This window comes from Antrostomus carolinensis, unplaced genomic scaffold, assembly GCF_000700745.2.
Source record: "Antrostomus carolinensis isolate BGI_N321 unplaced genomic scaffold, ASM70074v2 scaffold8601, whole genome shotgun sequence".
In the NCBI taxonomy this organism is placed as follows: domain Eukaryota; kingdom Metazoa; phylum Chordata; class Aves; order Caprimulgiformes; family Caprimulgidae; genus Antrostomus; species Antrostomus carolinensis.
Genome location: NW_010293452.1, coordinates 17071 through 37582, shown reverse-complemented (window position 1 = coordinate 37582; position 20512 = coordinate 17071). Strand labels below are relative to the sequence as shown.

Sequence of the window (20512 nt, the reverse complement as noted above, 5' to 3'; positions counted from 1 at the left end):
TGTTTTATTATATTATGTTTTGTCTTTATTTCAATATTTGTTTCTGCTTTTTTAAGGAAAGCTCTACTATCTATTGCTTATCTGTTCTGTGGGTTTTGGAGGAGGAAACCTGGGAAGTTTTACATTTCAATTGGGTTTCTCAACTGTTCTGCACTTGCCTCGGGCTGTACGTGGGTTTTGTTATACTACTGTGATTTCTAAAGGGGAAGTAGTTACATTTAATTTATTTCAAACCTTCCTCAGCTGCATTTACATTGTATTTGCAGTTGCTTCAGGTGCGATTTGCTTGTGGCTGTTGCTGGAGGAGGTCACAGGACACTTCCATTGTTTCTTTTGTCTGGAATGTCTCGCCACTGACTCTGCTAATGGTTTTCTAAACGGGGAAAATAAACTAGAAGCTCTTTAAAAGGTTTGAGCTTGTTCTCTCTCCTTACTTACGTGTTGCTGCTGACAAAACTGGAAGATTCATTGGCCTGTGATGCTATTCATGAACCTGCAGTAGAGGATTCTTTCAGTCTTTCTCTTGTCCTCTTTCAACAAGGCTCAGCATTTGTATATGCTCGTCAATGTTTCTTTGATTGCTAAGTGACAGCAGAAGTCAAGTGTGCCTCTTAACAGTATGGAAATGCTGAGACAAAATCTGGGTCTTCCCAGGATAATTGTAATCCTGGCTGAGTTGAACATTCAGCGCAGGTTACACATCGAGCCTGGTGTTACTACCTGCTTGCTGAGTGACTGCTTTCAGAGCGTTGCTTAAACTCCTGTTGTACAACTCATTTCCTACTTGATACTCTTTAAGTTGCAGGGGATTTACAATTTGGAGGTTTCTTTTGAGGGAGAAGCAGGCTGGAGAGGGAGACTCGTGTCTACTTAATGTGTTCCTGGAAAGTACAGGTTTGTTGCTTAAAAAAACTTGTTTGGATTGTGTGGTCTGCTGTACAGATGAATCTGCTTTGTCATCCCTTCTCGTTGAACCCTGCGAAGGCTGTTCTTGGATGTGATTTTCAGTTGTTTAGAACTAAGACTTCCAGACAGTTCGAAGCTACAGCTACCTTATTCCTTGTATGTTTTGTGCCCGCATAGTTTCTGTTTTCTTTTCCCTGCTGCTTATCTTGATCTGTGGGTAGGCAACAGACATATTTCAGTTATGGTCTCTTTTGGTTTTTCTTTCTTTCTTAGGCTCTTCTCAAAATGCATTCTTTATTCTATCAACTACTTGGGTTCGAGTTCTGTAGCCTTACTAGGGAACTCCTAAAAGGAAAGCTGTGAGTGCTGTGCAGTCCTTGTTACAGTACTCATTTAGGGGGAGTACTCAACCCTTTGCACCTTCTGTTTAACTATTTACGTGCTTCATAAATAGTTTGGTTATGAGATGCTCTGTATTGCCTTCTAGAATTGAAGGCTTTCTTTGCTTTGGTTCTGATGAATATTTCTGATTTGTTAGTAGTGAAGATACCTCCTGCTTCTATTTTATGTGAATGCTTGAGGAAAAGTAATTGGATTTCTCTTTGCTTCCATGTGGGGTTTATAATGCAAGTACCATAAATAAAACATCAGGATTGTCTTTTAGCTCAATGATACTCTTAGCTGTATTATTGATAAAGCATTCTGAAATGTAACAGTATGTACAAGCTGGAAATTAGATTTCCACTTTCCCTGCGGAGGTTAAAAAGCCCAGTAAACTCTTGGAGCAGGTACTTGGCTTCAGGCCAAGGAACTAGGCATGAAGTGCTGACTGCAGTGCGTCTGAGCCTGCTGAAGTCTGACTGCTCTAAGTGCTTGGCCTCAAAAAGAAATCTGAACTTGCTTTGAAAGGATTACTCCTAGAAATTATGAATTCCTCTACCTCTGGTATTTTTCATGTAGAAAGCGTGCCTAAAGGCTCTGCTTTTGTATGACAACGATTTAAAAACCTAGAGTGACTTGACAAGAAAGTAAATGAGTAGTGAGACTGCTGAGGTAAGCTGTTGCTGATTGTAGGTAAGCAAGGGAAGCACCAGTGCATTATATGTGCTGTGCCAATACAGCACATTTCATGTATCTCTATTAATTACATCTCACTGCTATTAATACATTAGTATAGCCTGTGAACTTAATGTGAAAGATTTTGCAGCTGACAAATTAAATCTTCATTCCATGCTACTTGCAAAAGCCTTTAAATTTAGGCTATGTGGAGATAGTTATGTGAGGTTTCTAGTGTATATATGCACTCAAGAAAATACAAACCCTACTCTTTTTTCCCCATTTCTTGTCTAATGCACATAACTTGAATTTCAAGAAATAAGAGCTGATTACAGATGTGAAATAAGAGCAGAGGGTAGTAGGAGTAAGCAACAAAGGTTAACTGTATACGGTTAACATGCTGCATTGGTACATGCAGTTCTAACGTCATAGAAACAAAACTTGTATGAGTTAAATAAGCTTATGTTGGATTATGCAACAGATAAATATTAGCTCTTCATATTGTAAGTACTGGGATTTCCTTGTAACTCCTCCTTTTATCCTTTTAATGGAGCTTTCATAAGGGTAATATGAAACGTGCATGTGAAAATAAGTTTTCCATTCCAACTTAATTGTAAAATATTTGCATTTCAGCTCAAATCAAAGACAAAATTAAAGAAAGGGAAAAGAAGCAGAAAGAGAAGAAGAAGCACAAAATAATGAATGAAATCAAGAAAGAAAATGGAGAGGTCAAATTATTGCAGAAAGGTAGGTTCGAACTATGTAGTGGTATTTCATTCTAGAGCTTTAAAATCTTTGTGATTGGATTGGATACTGAGTTTTAATAGTATGTTTTTCATTTAACTTAAATGCTGTTTTCCCTGATTAGTTTGTATGAGGGTTGCAAATTTGAATGTAACTAGAAATGGTTTGTTTGTTTGTTTTTTTTTTTTTAACTGTGTTAGGTACTGGAGATTAAAAGTATAACTGTCACCACAATGTTACTTATACAGTAGTAGTAAAGACTGGTACTTCAAGGGATAATATTGATGATAGCTGCATCTCTGCAGTTACTGAAGAAGATTATCATTTTATATATTGTGGAGAAGAAAAATGAATCCATGTCACATTTTATATTTAACATTAAATGCACAAAATTGAATAACTGAGGAGTTACAGTTTGGGAACTTTGTCAAATACTAAAAAAATATGTACAACAGGCAGTCTTAATTTTGGGTAATTTCTTCAAATTAATTTACTGTAATGGAATGTAATTAAGATTACACTTGTCACAAGTTCTCACACTAGCTTGTACATCCACTGAATCTTAGAATTGTACAGTAGTTGAGATTGGAAGGGACTTAGTCCAGTGCCCAGGACTATCAATTATATCCTCCTTTATAATCTCCATGCTGAACAATTCACTGCTCTCTGCCTCTCCTTATGTGAGTGATGTTCTGCTCCCTTAATCCTTTTTGGGCTCACTCCATTTCTGTTTTGGACTGGCAAGCTCAGAACTCTACATGATACTCCAGATGTGTCTCACCAGTGATGAGCAGAGGGGAAGAATCATCTTCCTCAACCTGCTGGCAGTTCTTCTAATCCTGTCCAGGAGGCTGCTGGCCTGCTTTTCCACAGGGGCACACTGGTGGCTTATGGTCAACTTGTCATCCACCATGACCACCAAGTCCTTCTCTGTAAGGCTGCTCTCCGGGCAGTTGGTCCTCGGCCTGCCCTGGTGCATGAGGTTATTCCCCTTACTGCACCGGGCTTTGCACATCCCAGTGTTAACTTCGTGAGACTTCTGCTTGCCCCTTTCTACAGCCTCTCAAGATCCCTCTCACTGGCAGCACAACCCTGTGGTGCATTGTTCTTTCCAGTTTTGTATCACCTGCAAACTTGAGGGTGCACTCTGTGTCCTCATTGCCATCATTAATGAAGATGTTGAGCAGTACTGGCAGAAGGTATCAGTGTTTGGGTTACTCCAGTAGCGACTGTCCTCCAGCTGGACTTCGTGCTGCTGAGCACAGCAGTTGAGCCAGTTCCTGAAACACCTCACTCTTCACTTCCAGGTCATGCTGCATTAGTTTTCCTGTGAGGATGCTGTTTCTTTAAGTAGACAAAATATTAGTTTTAATCTGTTATTTTCAGACTCTGCTTTTGAAGTTAGGAACATATTCCTGATATATTTTTCTGTTATCTTGTCTGCTGTAGGATTTTATTTACAAACAAAAACTGAAACCACCAAAACAAAACATTATCTTCAAAATGTTCATATGAGGTCAGAGACAAGGAACCCTGTAATTACTACATCATATATTATACTGTATGCACAGTTCCAAGTAACTGTATTAGCAACTGTGACAGCTTAAAACCTGTGTGGATCAGATTTCAAGGTATCAGCTTGGACCATGAGGAATGTGTAAGCTGGTGACTTCCTGTGAAAAGAACAGATGTGGCTTGTCTTTGCCGAGCATGAAAGGAAGCTGGTGACTGAGATACTGGGCAGCACTTAACTGCCTCAACAGTGAGGTTCTTCAGGTTTTGTTTGTGTACCAGCCTTTTTTACCCTGTGTCCTATTTCCGTTGCCACTCAGCAGATGGGGTGAAAGCTGCAAAGACAGCAAGTCTTGTTACACACCTATCACAAATCATACCCAGTGGGGATATTTGGCCTCAAGTGGTGCTTTATTTTCAAGTTAATATGAAAACACGTATGCACAGGGGCTGTGGTAGAACACCCCTGCTGTTCTGAACTAGGTGAGTAGCCAAATAGATGGTTCTCACAGAGAACAGTGCTGCAAGTGCATGATTCATATTTCATAGACGTGATATGTTATCAGTCAAGTGTCATGTTTTTAGATTTTCTTTAAGATGCTGGTGGGAAGTGTTTTGTAGAGGCTATGCTTGGTTTGCCAGTATCCTGCAAAATCGACTCCTGTTTCAGGGAAAGAAGGGTGTGTTCCAGGAGAGCAGTTATTTAGAGCAGGCAGGTTTGGAACTGCTCTTACTTTCCTTTTCTTTAGGTATTTGGTTTTGTTGTTGGGTTTTTTTTTGTGTGTGTAAGAGACTACAGTGCTGACTTCTAAAGACAGCTTATTTCCTTCTTCTAGGCATTAGATTAATATCTTGTAAAATGTTACTCTGACCATCTGCCAAATGCTTTTCTTGTGTTGAGAATATTGTTAGTGTTTCGATTTTTGTCTTTTGTTTGTTTGTTTTTCTTCCCCTGTTTGACTTACCTCCACCCCTTCAGTGAAGGTAATAGAGGTAATAGCCTACCTTACTTCAGACACTTGAACTGTCCAAGATAAATGTCTAGTTATAGAAGAAGAAATCAGTACTGAGGGACTGATGCCTTTTGAGGGAGAGTTAGTACATAAACCTGATTTTGGTGCTTTGAGCTGAAGGTGGAAGAGTTTACTTATTTAGAAAGCTTAGGACTGTGAACTGTTCATCTGCCTAAACTTGGGTTGCCATTCTGCTGAAAGCAATGATAAAACTTGCCTGTATTGGAGAAGGGCAACTCTTAAAGAAGGTATTTTTACAGTTCCTGAGGTGCTAAAGGAAAAGTGTTTGGCTCTCTCGGAGAGTCTGATGGCTTTTCTTGGTGTATTTAGGATTAAAAGCTTTTTTCTGTCAGCCTTTGCACTTGCAGATGTATGCTTTGTAGAATAAGGCTATGTAATTGCCCCTTTTTCTCTCAATCTGTTATGTGGAAGCAAGAGCTCCGTTCTTGGAAAAAAGCTTCTTGGCACATGCATATTGTTAAAAATTCAGGAAATACAAGTGATTTAAACTTGCTTTTCAAAAAATGTGCATAATGAAAAAGTTACCTTTTAGGAGTTGAGTTTGAAAGTTTCATAAAAAAAAAAATCCCACCAGTGGGACCTGGCTGAGGGTTACTGGAGGTCCTGCAAAACCAAAAAGGATTAATAGACTTATTTGTAAACAGTATCATTTATGTTTTTCCTTAAAAAAAAAAAAAAAATAGTCCTGATTTTCTCGTTATTTGTATCAGAGCACAGAAATTTCTTAAATTGCAGTAGGATAAATTCTTGATGTGTGTTTCTGCAAGATTAAATGCCTTGCTTTATGGAATGCCAAAATGCAGGGAAGAAGGGAGAATGAACATCTCTATCATGCTGGTATGAACTTCTGTAAGTACAAATTGTTTTCCAAAGCTTTTTTTGAAATTATTATTCTGGGAGAAATTACATTTGTTTCAATTTTACATTCTTATGAACCTTTTACATTTCTTATAGATGGATTTTGCACAGAAGCAATTATAACATATTGGTATATTTGAGACCTACTGCTGCGTCATACTGCAAGCTTTTTCCCATCCACTATATTTTGTCTTCGTGTGTGTGTTTAGGGAAAATGGTGAAGGGTTTGTATGCAATGCACTTGAGTTGGTAGGATATTGAGGGGATGGGAAAGACTGAGGTTAGAGTGCAGGGCACACAGCCCACCACACTGGTTTGCCTGTGGTACTGATTTGGCTTCACAGTCCGTACGCACCAAGTTACCAACTTGGACTAAACACAGATGTAAATAGAGGTGTGTGTATATTTAATGTGGTAACTCAGGTGACCAGACTCCAGCAATTGTTTGCAGACTTTGTATTTTCAGACTGTTTGTTGTTGAAGAATTAACTGAAAATATTTGAGAGGCTTATATTTTTTATTTGTCACTTTATAAACATCTGCTTATCTTACAACATCCCTTTGAAGCTCTCCTGAAGAGTGCAGTTGTTGGAAAGGGTCTAAGAGGAAGCATGTTAGTCTTCCTGTGTGGCTCTGATGGGGTAGGAGACAGTTACTGTAATGAGCTTAACATTGTATAAGTCAACATCTATCCTTGTAGTAACTTCTGTCACATCTTGTGTTTGTAGGCCTATCAGCATCACTTTCTGAAAATCCTGAATAGCTGTTCTCAAGGTGGTTGTGATTATTCAACTTCCAGGAGACCTGAGAACATGAAATAGGATTATTTGATGTATTTTAGACTTGACTCTTCTGATGTTTAGTATTCAAGCTTTCAAGCCTCTAAACAGAACAAGATAGCTGTCAGTTCTCAATTGTACTGCTGCTGTGTGGTTTGTTTCCTGTGCTGTGTGCTGAGACACCTTGAAATTATGTTTGTTTCTAGCACATGGTCTATTAGCTTTTCAGCCTGTTGGCAGCTGGTGTTGCTCATTCTCCTTAATTGCAGAGTGACTGTGTGCATTTTGTGTTGGTTCAGAATTTGTGTGCATGTTTTAACTCTATTAGGAGGGCAGTTGTTCTAATTCTTTTGAATGGTTTTTAATATGTTTTTTCATTAACCCATCAAATTATTCTGTAAATTATATTTATTGTATAATATATAAAAATAAATCTGGAATACATGAGGATAAATTATGTTAAAATCAAAATATAAAATTCTGTCATTTATTTAACTGACTGGTACAAACTTGAGAGATTTTTAGGATGTAAAAGACTTCTCATTTTTTCTCTTGTGCTGGGTGGCTTTTTTCCTGGTGTGTTGTTTTTTTTTTTTTTTCCTGCTGTAAGTGGCAGTGCCTACAAGAACACTTGTACTCTCTAAGACTGCTCCTGTTCTAAGCTATTTTTTAGTTATTTGTGGTTATGAACTCAAAACTCATTGGAAGATCCAGGGGGTCACTTCTGTGGTTTGAACTGGGATTTCTGTGTTGACTGTTAAAAGACTTGGCTTAAAGAGCTTCAGCAGAGCTGAGTCATCATAAACTTATAATATGTGAGTAGCTTTAGTTTGAATTACAGTGAGAATACTAGAAAATGCTTGAGTCGTGTGTCTGGCCATGTGGGACTATGGGAAGCAAGTGAAGATCACTAATTGGAGGTTACTTCTTGCCTCTCCCCTTACTAGAGAGTGCTGAGCTGAGCACCTTGTAGTGCTGTGGTAGGAGATAGTTGGTACAGGACCAAGCCAAAGAGTTAATGTTTTGTAGCTGGTGATGGGAATAGCCAGGCTGATCTCTCACTGCAGAACAATTTAGCATTGTTATTACTATGAGGGTTTTTTTTAAACTTCTAAAGTTCCTCTCTAATAATTTTGAGGGCTGTGACCTCAAAGTTGAGAAACACTGCTCTAGTTGAAACAACTGGATGAAGTAAAAGCTTTGTGGCCTCTGCTTATGTAAAATTTCAGACCAAATCATCTCACGGGCAAAGCACAACATAACGTGTACTTCAGGTAATTTCTGAGTTTTCTTCCCATGAAAACTCACACTTGGAAGGAATCTGTAGTTACCACAGGTCAGGCTGTCTGGCATCAATTTAAATTACAAGTATGTATCATCCTGTAATAACAGAGCATTGGCTTCTTTGCATAAAATTCAAACAGTTCTGAATCTCAGTCCTTAGGAATAGGTCCTGTGCTGTGAGTGACAGGGATATTGTGGTGCCACAAGAAATAAATTTACTGAGTTACCTTGAAGGGTCTACCTATCATAGAGATATATGCAGTGGCAGAAGTATTATGGTATGTAAGGCCTGACTTGCTTAGAAGGTGGTTAAAAAAATGTTTAGAGGTAGTTCTGTTATTGCTGATCTGAGTAGATGCATGTATGAACAGAATGAACACACATTTCCAATCTTCTAATTTCTTATTAAACACAGTGCAAGTCCTGTAATTCCATCCTCGTGCCAATATTGCTAGGCAAATAAGAGCAGAAGCAAAATTAAAAATTTGCTGTTCTTTGGTCTTTTACACTCTAGTATAAAGTGTGAGCTCAGGCTGCTTCCTAACATCAGAACAAAGGGAGAGGTCCTGTTTATGGGTGCTTGGGATTTTTCCTCCCATCCCCCTGCCCCTGTTATCCCTGGAGTCCCAAAGCAGTTCTGATTCACCTTAACTAAGAGACTTTTAATACCAGTGAAAATTCTCACTTGTCTTGTGTTTCTGAATCATGCAGTGGAAAAAATGTTTTGTTTGTTCATAGGTGTTTCAGTAGCTGTGCTTGTCTAAATGCGTCAGAACACACAGAGACAGAAGATGCCATGCACTTCAAAATGGCCACTGTCTTGGCTGAAGTTAGTTTCCAGCAGGGGTGGGGGTGTGTATGTACACACCTTTATTGTGATAGCTGGTGAAGACTCTCAGAAACACCTGCCTTGAAGGTTTTGGGTTGTGAGGGTGTGCCTCAATAGTAACTACTTGAGGTAAAATAAGTTGTCAAGCACTGCATTGCTGCCAAATCTTGCTTAAAACAAAGCTACTTTGGGTATCTCAGTAGTGCAGTGTTTGGATCTTTGGCCTTTTGGATTGCTTGCTTATGTTTTCACCAAATTCTGTATATCTGCTGGGAGGCAACTTGATTACTGCCCCAGGGAGCCACTGAAGGCAGCTGTTCTCCTTTGGTGTCTGTCAGCCAAGGGTCAAAGCAGCATTATCGGTTCTGGAAGAAGCAGCACAGTTTGCTTTGAAGTATTTTGATACGTGCAGCAGAGGAGTGACTGAACGAGCATGTTTCTGCTCTCTACAGCTAATTAAAAAAAAAATAAGATGAAAGTACTTTATTGGGCGTTGCTGATAGCAATCCCAGTATTTCAGCAAACTAATTCCTTTTGCTATTGAAGTCTTTGCAACTTCTGAGCAGCTCTAAACACCTACTTCAGAGTGGACCTTTGAAATTCAGCAGAGCAGAAGCCTTAGGCTAGAAATGTGCCTCCTCCTCATTCTGTGAAATTCTATTGAAGCTTTGAGAAATACTTCTAGAAATCAGTTTTACATTTTGTGTTTGTATTCCTTAGGAAAACTTTGGCTGTGTGCTAAAATAATTGAACACAAATATTCTAAAGTTGGGCATGTGTTTATGTCAAAGCAGTATTAGGAACAGGCACTATAAGAGTGAGTGTCTGGGTGGTGCTGTAGTAAAGGACAGAGGGAAGACCTCGTAGTCTGATCCATATTACAGTCAAATGTACCATAGTGTTACCTTTAAAAAAATCAAGCTGAGAAATTGTATAAATTTTTTAATGTTAAATGTAAAAGTTGAAGCTTTTGGGTTAGGAAGCTTTCTGTTTAGGTTTGCTAGTAACTTTGTCATTTCTCATATATGTGTTAAGGTTGTGTGTGTGTGCGCACGCGAAGTTTGGGTTTTTTTACCCTTAAAAATTTGGCCTTGTTCGGTGCTTGGGATAGAGAGATGGTCTTGTGGCCAGTGTAGCTAAGCAGATCAAGTGGTTTGTTGCCACGGATGAGGGGTGGGTTCTGCTGCTTCCCATTGTCTGCTATTGGTGGTCTCCATGCTCTAGCTCCTGTCTGACAATGCCATGAACCAATTCTGTTCACTGATCTAGCAGCAAAGTGGGTAGTTTTCTGCTGAGCCATTAAGTTAAGCCAATTTGCTGTGCAGTCAGATGAGCATCAGTCAGTACCAGGAATGGTGTAGGACTGTGTGCCAGGAGCAGTGGCAGAGAGAGTTGGACTCGACCCATCTGTGGCAGTGAGAGATTGCTCAGCTGTATCATATATCCACATCTAAAGACCAAACAAATAATTATTAATTTGACATTTTTCTAGTCTTTCAGTATTCAATTTAACATTAAAATATCATTTTCTCTATGAAATAAAGTCTGAAGTACCTAAAAATAATTTTTTCCTAAGCAGGTAGTTTGCTGCTGGTGTGAAAATGAAATAGTGTTCTTGACAGAATTTGTTTTGTGCATGCAGTAGCCTAAACTTGTGTGAATTTGAAAAAGGCTTAAAACAACTAATCAGATTTTGAAGTAATATCTTTCAATTTCTGCTTGAAGTGCTTTTGCAGAACTAAGTCTTACTCTTGTTGGTATATATATTTTTTTTTTTTTAAGTCTGTAATTCTAGCAATGTTTTGAAAAAAAAAAAAAATCCCATTTAGAGCCTCTCTCTTCTGACTTCCGTGTTTTAAGGCTTTTTTCCTCTCCAGTGGCATCAGAAGCTCAGATGCTTGAAGAAGGGGTTCATATTTTGTCTCTCAAGGATAGAGGCTGCCCATTTTGATTTTTCTCTCTCTTCCTAGTTGCAAGTAGCAGTTCAAGGGTCGCTGCTACTTCCCATTGTAAATCTTGTTGTGGGTTTTGTTGTTGTTGTTGGACAGCCTTTTGTTCCTTCGGTGATTGTTGTCCTCTTGGTTTCCAGGTGTTTCAGAGTTAAAAATGTCCTCAGTTCTATCCTTTTTGGTATACAGAGATAGAAAAAGTTCTGTGGAAGAGAAGAGAGTTGTGTTCGGAGATGAGAGGCTGCTGACAAGCGTTTATTTGGTTCCAAATTGTGCACACCATTTTTGCAGCTTCTCTGGGAAAGCGTGTACTGATGAACTTCAAACTTGATGATATGTAAATGATATAACCCTTATAGACCATGATCAAAAGTAAAAACTGTCTATATTATTAAAATATTTGTATTTAAATATGAACAGAAAAAATATTTTCAAGCTGGAAGGAGGACTTTGGATACCAGAAAAAGCATTATTTTTATCCTGTGCTTAAGAAGTTTTATTTTCCCCCCTTCTGAAGGTTTCATGGAGATGGTGTGAAAACACACAGAGAATGATGAATGTTTTTCATTTTAAAAATGTCTTAGCTTAATCCCTGTCAAGAAGGTTTTGAGTACTTATGTAGGTGTGTACCAAGTTAACTAAAACATGTTCTTACAGCTGGTTTTGAGTGCAGACCTTTTTGGATATGTTTATATGAACATCACATAAGTTGACACTGATGTACATTCCTCCTGTCTGATTTTAATGGTGTATGTTATGTTGGGGTTTTTTGTTGTTATTTCTGTCTTAAAAGCAACACTGCTTTTCAGACAATGGCTTTGCTCTTTTGAGTGCTGTTTACTGATGATTAGAATAGAATATTTCAGTTGGAAGGGACCTACAACAATCATCTGGTCCAACTGCCTGACCACTTCAGGGCTGACCAAAAGTTAAATATGATATTAAGGGCATTGTCCAAATGCTGCTCAAATGCTGACGGGTTTGGGGCATCGATCACCTCTCTAGGAAGCCTGTGTTGTAGTTTTGTAACTTTAAAAGCGGGCTGGTGTTTTGTTCATTGTTTTTTGTTTGTTTTTTTTTTTAATAGCTGCATCTGTGAAATACACTAAGTGATGGAGTAAAAAAACCAGCCACCACATATAACAGGAGGAGTCAAATTAAATTGATTGTTAGTCAGTAAAACTTCTCAGAAGATATAATCCAAGGCAGGGAATGGGACAGATTGAAAGGGGAAATCAGGTAATCTTCCTTCTTGTACTGTAGAAATGGAATTCAACAATTTTTAAGGTAATTTTGCACAGTAATAGATTGATACCCATCTTCTATGTAAGCATTTCACATTTCAACTAGTAATCATGGAATGTAATTTAATAGCTGGATGTCCAGCAAGGATGTATAGATGCTGATCTTCAGTCTTCTGAAGGTTGTTTTTGGTCATTATAGACAAACTAAAGCATGAGAGCTGTAATATAGCTCTTGCCACAGCAGAGAGCTTCTTGTTTTAAACTTAGAAACTGCTGTATTTTATTGCCAGTTATATTACTGCTGATTGTACCCCAGTGAATATAAATTCTCATCCTTTCCCTGCCATGCATGAAGTCCCAGATCTGAGTGACTGGTCCCTACAAAAATCTGAGCTCCATTTGAGAACAAGTGAAGTGGGTTGATAGGTAACCCCTGCTTCCCCCGCCTCACCTTGCTGCAGCATTCAGTCCTATAACTCCATATTTTCTATATTCCAACTAATACAGTATCTGGAAATGTTTGACTTCTTTATATTTTCTGTCAGTATAGTAACAGATTTTCATGTTTAGAGTGAAACAATTTTAAAATGGTAAGTTAAAGCATTTTTAAGAGTTTGAAACACCCGTAGACTCTTGAATGCTCTCTAGTTATATATTCCTGCGGTCAGGAGAAGGGAAAAAAAATTGTCTATTGTGTCGTCCATATTTTGAGGTTTGGATTGAGATTTCTAAGCCTATAACATGGAAAGTCCCACTGTCATAAACCATTTATTTGTTTTTATTTCCCCCTGAATGGACCTTGTGCCATGACACCATTACAATACATACCCCAGAATGTGAGTGGTAGGTGATTTTTGTCAGGTGATGACATATTGCTCAAGTACCCTGGCACTCTCAGCAAACTATTTTGAGGACTCCTCTAAGGTTGAGGTGGTTGGTTGTAAAAGTATTGCTGCTCTGTTTTTTCCATGCCCACTTTAAAGACTTTTGTGGCAGAAGATTTTAACAAATGGTGAATACCGCATCTACCAGATGAAGCACTCCTGTTGCAGAGGCCCATGCTGGTTTTACATTAAATTTAACCTAATGAAAGGAGGGAGTTTGGTGAGGATGCTGTGCCTTTCAGCAGTTGAACTTTGCTAAAAGTGAAATGGTGCTCATGGAGGATGCTATGTTAGATCTGATGTAGAGTGGGGAGTCTACAAAGAACTACAAAGCTCTTAACTGTGTGGATTAATTTAAGAAATCCTACAGCCCACTTCCTTGTTCAGGCTAAGTAAGAAATGAGTGACCTCAGGGCACTTCTTCCCCAACTACAAGATGTGAAAATAGAAGGTAGATGGATAACTAGCTCACCTGCCTCCACTTCAGAAACCCCAGAGGTATGTAACTGCTCTCACAAACCTCAAGAGGCTCAGAGGCAAGTGTCTTAATTGCTTGTTCTCCTTCCCAGTATCTCTGTACCTTTCATATCCAAACCTCTTAATGTTGTCAGCAGGTGTGTGTGATTCCAGGCACCAATGGTTGTGATTTCACTCCCTTTTCTTTTTTTTCCCCCCCACCCCCTTTTCCTTTTTTTCCCTGCTGAGGATTGCGATGGTCTCCGACAGCATAGTAGTGGTGACTGGTTAACGAACTCTTGTGAATTTGAGATCACTTAGAAATTGTGTATTTCACTGCAAGACTAAGCTTCTGTGTTGGAACCTGCTGATCTTGAATCACTTTTTGTGAATATAATTTTGTGCTGTGACATGCCCAGTAATTTGATTTATGAAATTGTGAAATGGTTTTAACTGCTAGATTTTAGGGCAGTGTAATGACAGATTTTTTTTTTTTCTGCTACTGTGTTTATTACTTGCAGAAAAACCCCTGAAAAGCACTTGAAGAAAAACGCTTTAAAAAAAGGAAGAACGTTTACCTTGGGAATCATTTCAATGTGATGTCCCCAAATGAGTAGTTTTTGGCTTTAGGCCATTGCAGTTTGTTTTCAATTCAGCTGGCATATTATATAAGCTTGAAGCTAGTTTGTTTTGTGAGGGTTTGGTTTTTGGTGGTTAGCTGGGGGGTTTTTTAGTTAGTTTTGTATTTGGGGGAATGGTTTTGTTGCCCCCCCCCTTTTTAAAAAAAAAAAAGTATGGGGTCAGTTTTTATAGGCTTCTGTGTGTATTTCAACAAAGTTTATTTGGTTCTGGAAAAATGACCATGTAAAGCCATCTGACAAGGTAGGTTCTGGCAGTTACATCTTGGCTTGCTCATGATGGTTGATACTCATTAACCATTTGTAAACCCCTTGCTTGGCGACATTTGTTGAGAGCTGTCTTATGTCTCTGAACTTTCTAATATAGTAATTGCTGATGACCAGTTAAAGGGTATGATTAAGGATTGTGACTCATCATAAAAGCAGCTTTGGGAAACTTGTTTTTTTGTGATTTCCTTTTTTTTTTTCCCAGCTTATTTGTTGGTCGTAATATCATAGAATTACAGAATGGTTCGGGTTGGAAGGGACCTCAAAGATCATCTAGTTCCAATCCCCCCGCCTTCAGCAGGGACACCTTCCACTAGACCAGGTTGCTCAAAGCCTCATCCAGCCTGGCCTTAAACACTTCCAGGGAGGGGGCATCCACAACTTCCTTGGGCAACCTGTTCCAGTGTCTTCCTAATATCTAATCTAAACCTAACCTCTTTCAGCTTGAACCCATTTCCCCTTGTTTTGTCATTAGTTGCCCTTATGAAAAGTCCTTCCCCAGCTTTCTTGTAGCCCCTTCAGGTACTGGCAGGTCGCTATAAGATCTCCTTGGAGCCTTCTCTTTTCCAGGCTGAACAGCCCCAACTCTTTCAGCCTGTCCTCATAGGAGAGGTGCTCCAGCCCTCGGATCATCCTGGTGGTCTCCTCTGGACTTATTCTAGCTGCTCCTTGTCTCTTTTGTGATGGGGGCTCCAGAACTGGATGCAGTATTCCAGGTGGGGCCTTACAAGAGCAGAATAGAGGGGGAGAATCACCTCCCTTGACCTGCTGGACATGCTTCTCTTGATGCAGCCCAGGATATGTATGAACGTGCCAGGTGTATTTTAGCATTCATTTTCAGCAAGATACACATTGTGACCCTTGGTATTGGTCTCTGGTCTTTGTGTGCAGTGGTGAGGGTTTTGGTAACTTTGCATCCTGATCTTTAAATACATATTTTATATATGAAGATACTTAAGAGATCTTTTTTTTTTCTCTTGACAGGTGGGAAGGAGAAACCAAAAACCAATGCAGAAGAGCTACAGATTAAAAAAGTTAAGAAGAAAAAGAAAAAGAAACATAAAGAGAACGAGAAGAGGAAGCGTCCAAAAATGTACAGCAAATCCATTCAGACCATCTGCTCAGGATTGGTTTCTGATATTGAGGATCAGGAAGCCAAAGGCATCATAGATGATCATCTTAAGGATTTCAATGGGAAAAATATGGATCCCAAGAAGGACTGTGAGTCCAAGATACCAGAGAACAGTGAGTTTCCATTTGTCTCGTTAAAGGAGCCACGGGTTCAAAATAAACTCAAAAGGTTGGACACATTGGAGTTCAAACAGCTGATTCATATTGAGCACCAGCCTAACGGAGGTGCATCAGTTATCCATGCCTACAGTAATGAACTCTCCCACTTATCTCCTGTGGAGATGGAGAGATTTGCAGAAGAGTTTGTGGGTCTGGTTTTTAGTGAAAATGAAAACTGTGCAGCTTACTATGTAATGGGTATTGTTCATGGGGCAGCTACTTATTTACCTGACTTTTTAGACTACTTTTCGTTTAATTTTCCCAATTCACCAGTGAAAATGGAGATTTTGGGAAAGAAAGATATAGAGACAACGACTATGTCAAATTTTCATGCTCAGGTAAGAGGTTATATGTTTTACTTTCTAAAGTCATATAATGGTTTCAAACAACTGTGAATGGGTTTTTTAGAATACAGTTACTATTAGCTGTGCTGTGTGGATGACACAGAACACTAGAATCAAGGGAATTCTCTAATAAGTTAGTTCTGCAGTATTAAAGATAATGAGCCTATTAATTGAGACTTAAAGTTGGATTTTATGGGGGAGGGGAAGTGTGTGTGTGTGTAGGTTTCTTTGGATTTGTTTCTGTAGCTGAAGCTTAACCCTGAGCTTTGAAGAATTAAAATTATTTCGCTGCAGCTGTCTGGACATCTGAACTGTAGTTTATCTGTGTGAACTTCTTCATAAAACTGAAATGCTTTAATACATTAAAACAATGTTGGACGTAAAACCTGTGTAGAGCACAGTTAATTAGGTTAATTTGTAGTTTGAGGCTTCTGTATCCATCCTTAAAGGAGAACTTAATGGTGGTTAATGTAGCTCCTAATTTGGTCCTTACCCCTTCTTTTTTTCCCTAGTTAGCTGAATTCTCTTGAAAGCTGTTAAATTATGTGGCAAAATGGCAGGCAGCTTTTGAATACCTTTTTTTTTAATTTTCCAGAGAGACATGACTGTACACTCTTGTAACAACAGCTACTGATTCAACATCACCTCTGCCATTTATTAACTTGCTGTAGAAGATACATTACTGTTGCACATAAGTTATATTTCAGGTCTTTTAAATTCAGGGGGGAAAAAAAATAATCTGACTTTTGGATTGCCACTTTGGTGTTGCAGGTGTTATGTAAAACCCACACGGTATCTCAGTGAAACATTTTATGAGGAGACTCAATGCTGTTTTTCATTGTATCAACTTTAACTCGCAATTGCCTGTTTAACGCCCTACTTGTGAATTTAGATGTTGTATGTAACACCTTTTAAACTATTTTAGTCTTCACTTTAGACAATTATGATGAGTTCAAGTGTAAGTTATACTGTCATCTTTGATAAAAAACGTGCTTTTTTTTTCTTTGGCTACATAAACATTTGCATGGAACACTATTGCATTTATTGAAACATTTCAGATGTTTGTTTTCCACAAGAATATGCAGAACTGAAACGTTGCTACAAGAGAACATTTGCAGTACTAGTTAAGAAAACATCCACTGCCATGGAATATGAATATTCTATAGACTATATTAACTGCTTTTTTTTTTTCAGTATGTAAACTGGATCATAACTTTAATAGTTAAAATCAGAGTATATTATGGGCAGCTACCTAGAGCTGCTCTGTCTTAAGTCATTTTATATAAAAAGGCTGTATGTGGCTTGTAAGTTTGTTCTTTAAGTCCAGCCTGTTGTTCTGGGCAGCATTAATATGAGCATAGGTGTGTACTAGTATCTACCCTAAAGAAATAGTTAAGAAAAGCCCAGATTTTATTTTTGTGAGTTATAATGGAATTATTTTACTGAAAGGATGGATTAACTTGGTATTACAATGTTATCATTAATATCTGTAGTTAAATCAGTCCTGTGGTCATTGGTTTTGCGATCATAATTTCCCATTTTTCCGTACGTGAAGTGGGAACAGAGAGAGAATTCATAGTCTGTTTTATATGCCATATTTTACTTGGCTGGAGGTTTAGCTCTGATATCTTCTTTTACTTTGTTTTCTCTCAGTTTTTCGATTAGTTTGTTTTTGTAGCATTTTATCACCTGTCAGAGTTTGGTTACTAGACAGAAAGCACTTGGCTCCCTGTGCTTTTGATACCATAAAGGGTGCAGTGTGTATAAATAATGTATACAGGCGATCACCAGACTTATTCATATTGTCTTCTCTGCAGCATCTCTCCCCTTCCTGCAGTATTTAAGTCAGTAACTTGATTGCCTAGTTATTGATTCTATTTTCCCTTATTATTTCTTTTTTTTTTTTTTGTCTTATTCTGGCTGCTTATTTTGTCTTACTCAGGTGGTCTGATACATTTGAAAGGTTTTATTAGCTTAGTATTCTCCTTTCTGACTGGGGCCAGTATCAAAGATGTCTGTTAGGGTCTTATACTCCTTCCTAGTCATTGTGATACTGTGTCGGAGTGCTCATCCTCCAGGGACATGACAAGACCTTTTTGAATCAGAGTTGTGAATTTTGTGGTTTTAACCTTCAGCTGTAACTTTTCTGTGTTTGTGTAAATTCCTGCCTGATTCGTTAGTACCAGTTGCCTCTTTTTTTTAGCTTTCTGCTTCTACCTACTTTATAAAAGGTACTAAATGATTGCATAACTTGCTACATTTTGTGCAGCTTGATAATATGCTCCTGTCTCATTGAGTTCTGTGTGAATCTTAAAGGGATTATAATGTGCTGTTTCAATATATTTTAATGAAATTTTAAATGTAATTTTCCGTCCCTACATTGCAAAAGCTCTGTGCTGCTGTGTTCCCTGGTGTTCCCTGAGCTGCCTGAGCAATGTCTAACAGTTGTTGTATAGTCTCAGTTGAGACATCAGTTGTTTTCTGATGTCTAAGTAGGAATTTAGTTTTATCAAGTCTGCTTTGAATATCTAAGCCTTCTTTAGCCTTAAGAAACTTGGGTATTGCTTTGGTGATCTTAACTAAAACACCGAAATGAGGCTTACTTTAGTACATGAGGTTCTTTGGTTGTTTTTGAGAACTTTTTGTAGGACATGTAATCAATCTGACAAATATAAGTATTTAAAAAGATCTTAAAAAGTATAAAAAATAATGAAAAGCATGAACTAAGCCTGAAATGAAAGATATTACAGAGTATTTTGTCAGTTATTTCTCAAGTTGATTCTTTCAATAAGCTTCCACCTCCTGTTTTGTGGCAGATGAGGTTTTTTTCTTGTTTGTCTTAAGTAATGCATATTTTAAAGTCACTGAGTTCTGTGGTAAGAGGCGGATTCAACAGTAAATTCTGTTGGCAAAATCAAAACTGTTGGAGTCCTCTTAGTCTGCCTGTAAAAGTCTGTATTTCTTGAGTAATGTACTTAGTTTTCACAATTGTAGAGTTGAAAATGAACTCCTCTGAGCTTCCCAATGCACCTGTGTCAGACAGAACTAATATGGTTTCCCTTGTTAGGAGATCAGAAGTAGGCAGAAGCTTGTGAGAATAGTTACAGCAGGCACAGGGGAGAAGAGTTTGTGTTGGAACTGGTTCTGTCTCAACGTTGGTTTTTAAATTTTGAGGGGAAAGGAATTGGGGAGGTTTTAATCACCTGTCTGGAACAGAAGTTTAAATACTCCTTAATTCTTAAAGTTTTTTTATGTTAGTGGCATAACTGCGTTTCTGTGAACTGTTGGGCAACATGGAATTAGTCTGGGTATCCCTGTAGCCAGTAAGTCACTCTTTCAGGTGGTGGAAAACTGTCCACTGTAGGTGACCCCCTGGGTTCCATCACTTGTGTAGATGGCAACAACTGCATCAGTTACCTGATAGCTATGGACCTGACTTGTCAGGCTCTTATGAAGATTTCAAAGAATGTAAATAAAGAGCTTTTGCCACTACTTGCAGCTTACATTACTTCAGCTAAGGTATTTAGTGCTGTTGTTTAATATTTTGAACCATTACTGTGTCCTCATGCTGGGCAAGCCTGAATTTTTATTGCTTTGCTAAAACCCCAAAGGTGCCTGCTTATGTTTAACCATAACAGTGCTTAGTGGATTGATTTTTACTGTGCTTCAGTCTTGTCCCAGGGGCAACTTCTTAGTACAGGTGAAGTAAAATGCTGAGCAATGCCCAACAATTCCTGTGCTTCAAGACAAGATTGACTGATTTTAAGCTGTATCTGACAAATGTGTTTGCTGGAGATCTCTAAGTGATTCCACATTCCCAAAGAAATCTATTGAACAATCTTTTTTTTTTATTGTTTGTCCTCTTATCTCAATCCTTCTGCTGTCCTTTTATTCTGATCTTTAGTGGATGAGGCAGTTTGTGCTTTTCTGTCAGTGTTCTCTGTATTTGAAGATTGCTTAACAGCTCCTTTTCCTCCCCTGCGTAGATTAAGTAATTGGAGTTATTTCAGCATTATCAGTCTTACTGCTCCCCTCTTATGTTATCTCCAGTCATCCTTATTTTTCTTAAAATACAGTATGGAAAATGGACAGTGTCTGCATAGTGCATTGTTATCAAGTATGAGAAGATTGCTTAAGTGTTTTGCAAATTCTTGCTCTTTGTTATCTATTCCTGCCTTTTTCGGAGCAGTTTGTGATCTGCTGTAGCAGCAGCTCCTACTAAGTTAGTTACTCCCCTTTTCATGTTTATGCAGTTAGTCATATATATCTGAGTGCAGTTCTTTGCTTTTATTCTAGTAGAATTATATCCTATGTATTGAGATCCCTTTTCCAGTTTATCAAAGACCTTGTTCTCCATGAACTTATCCAACCTGCGTCCTTCCCACAGGCTAGAGTCCTTCATGAACTGCTCCAGCCTGGGTCCATTCCATGGGGTGCA

At 38.4% G+C, this 20512-nt stretch overlaps 1 protein-coding gene across 1 annotated transcript in view; it reads left to right on the top strand.

The window, feature by feature from the left end:
• Window positions 1-2603: 2603 nt before the first annotated feature.
• The window catches only part of LOC104519260 (round spermatid basic protein 1-like protein), a gene marked incomplete at both ends in the record, with an annotated part of 31159 nt that continues 13250 nt past the window's right edge, over window positions 2604-20512 (top strand). Inside the window, 2 exons of the mRNA XM_010177269.2 lie at window positions 2604-2709; window positions 15425-16068. Coding sequence (XP_010175571.2) covers window positions 2604-2709; window positions 15425-16068 — 750 coding nt within the window. The remainder of the gene's footprint in view (window positions 2710-15424; window positions 16069-20512) is intronic.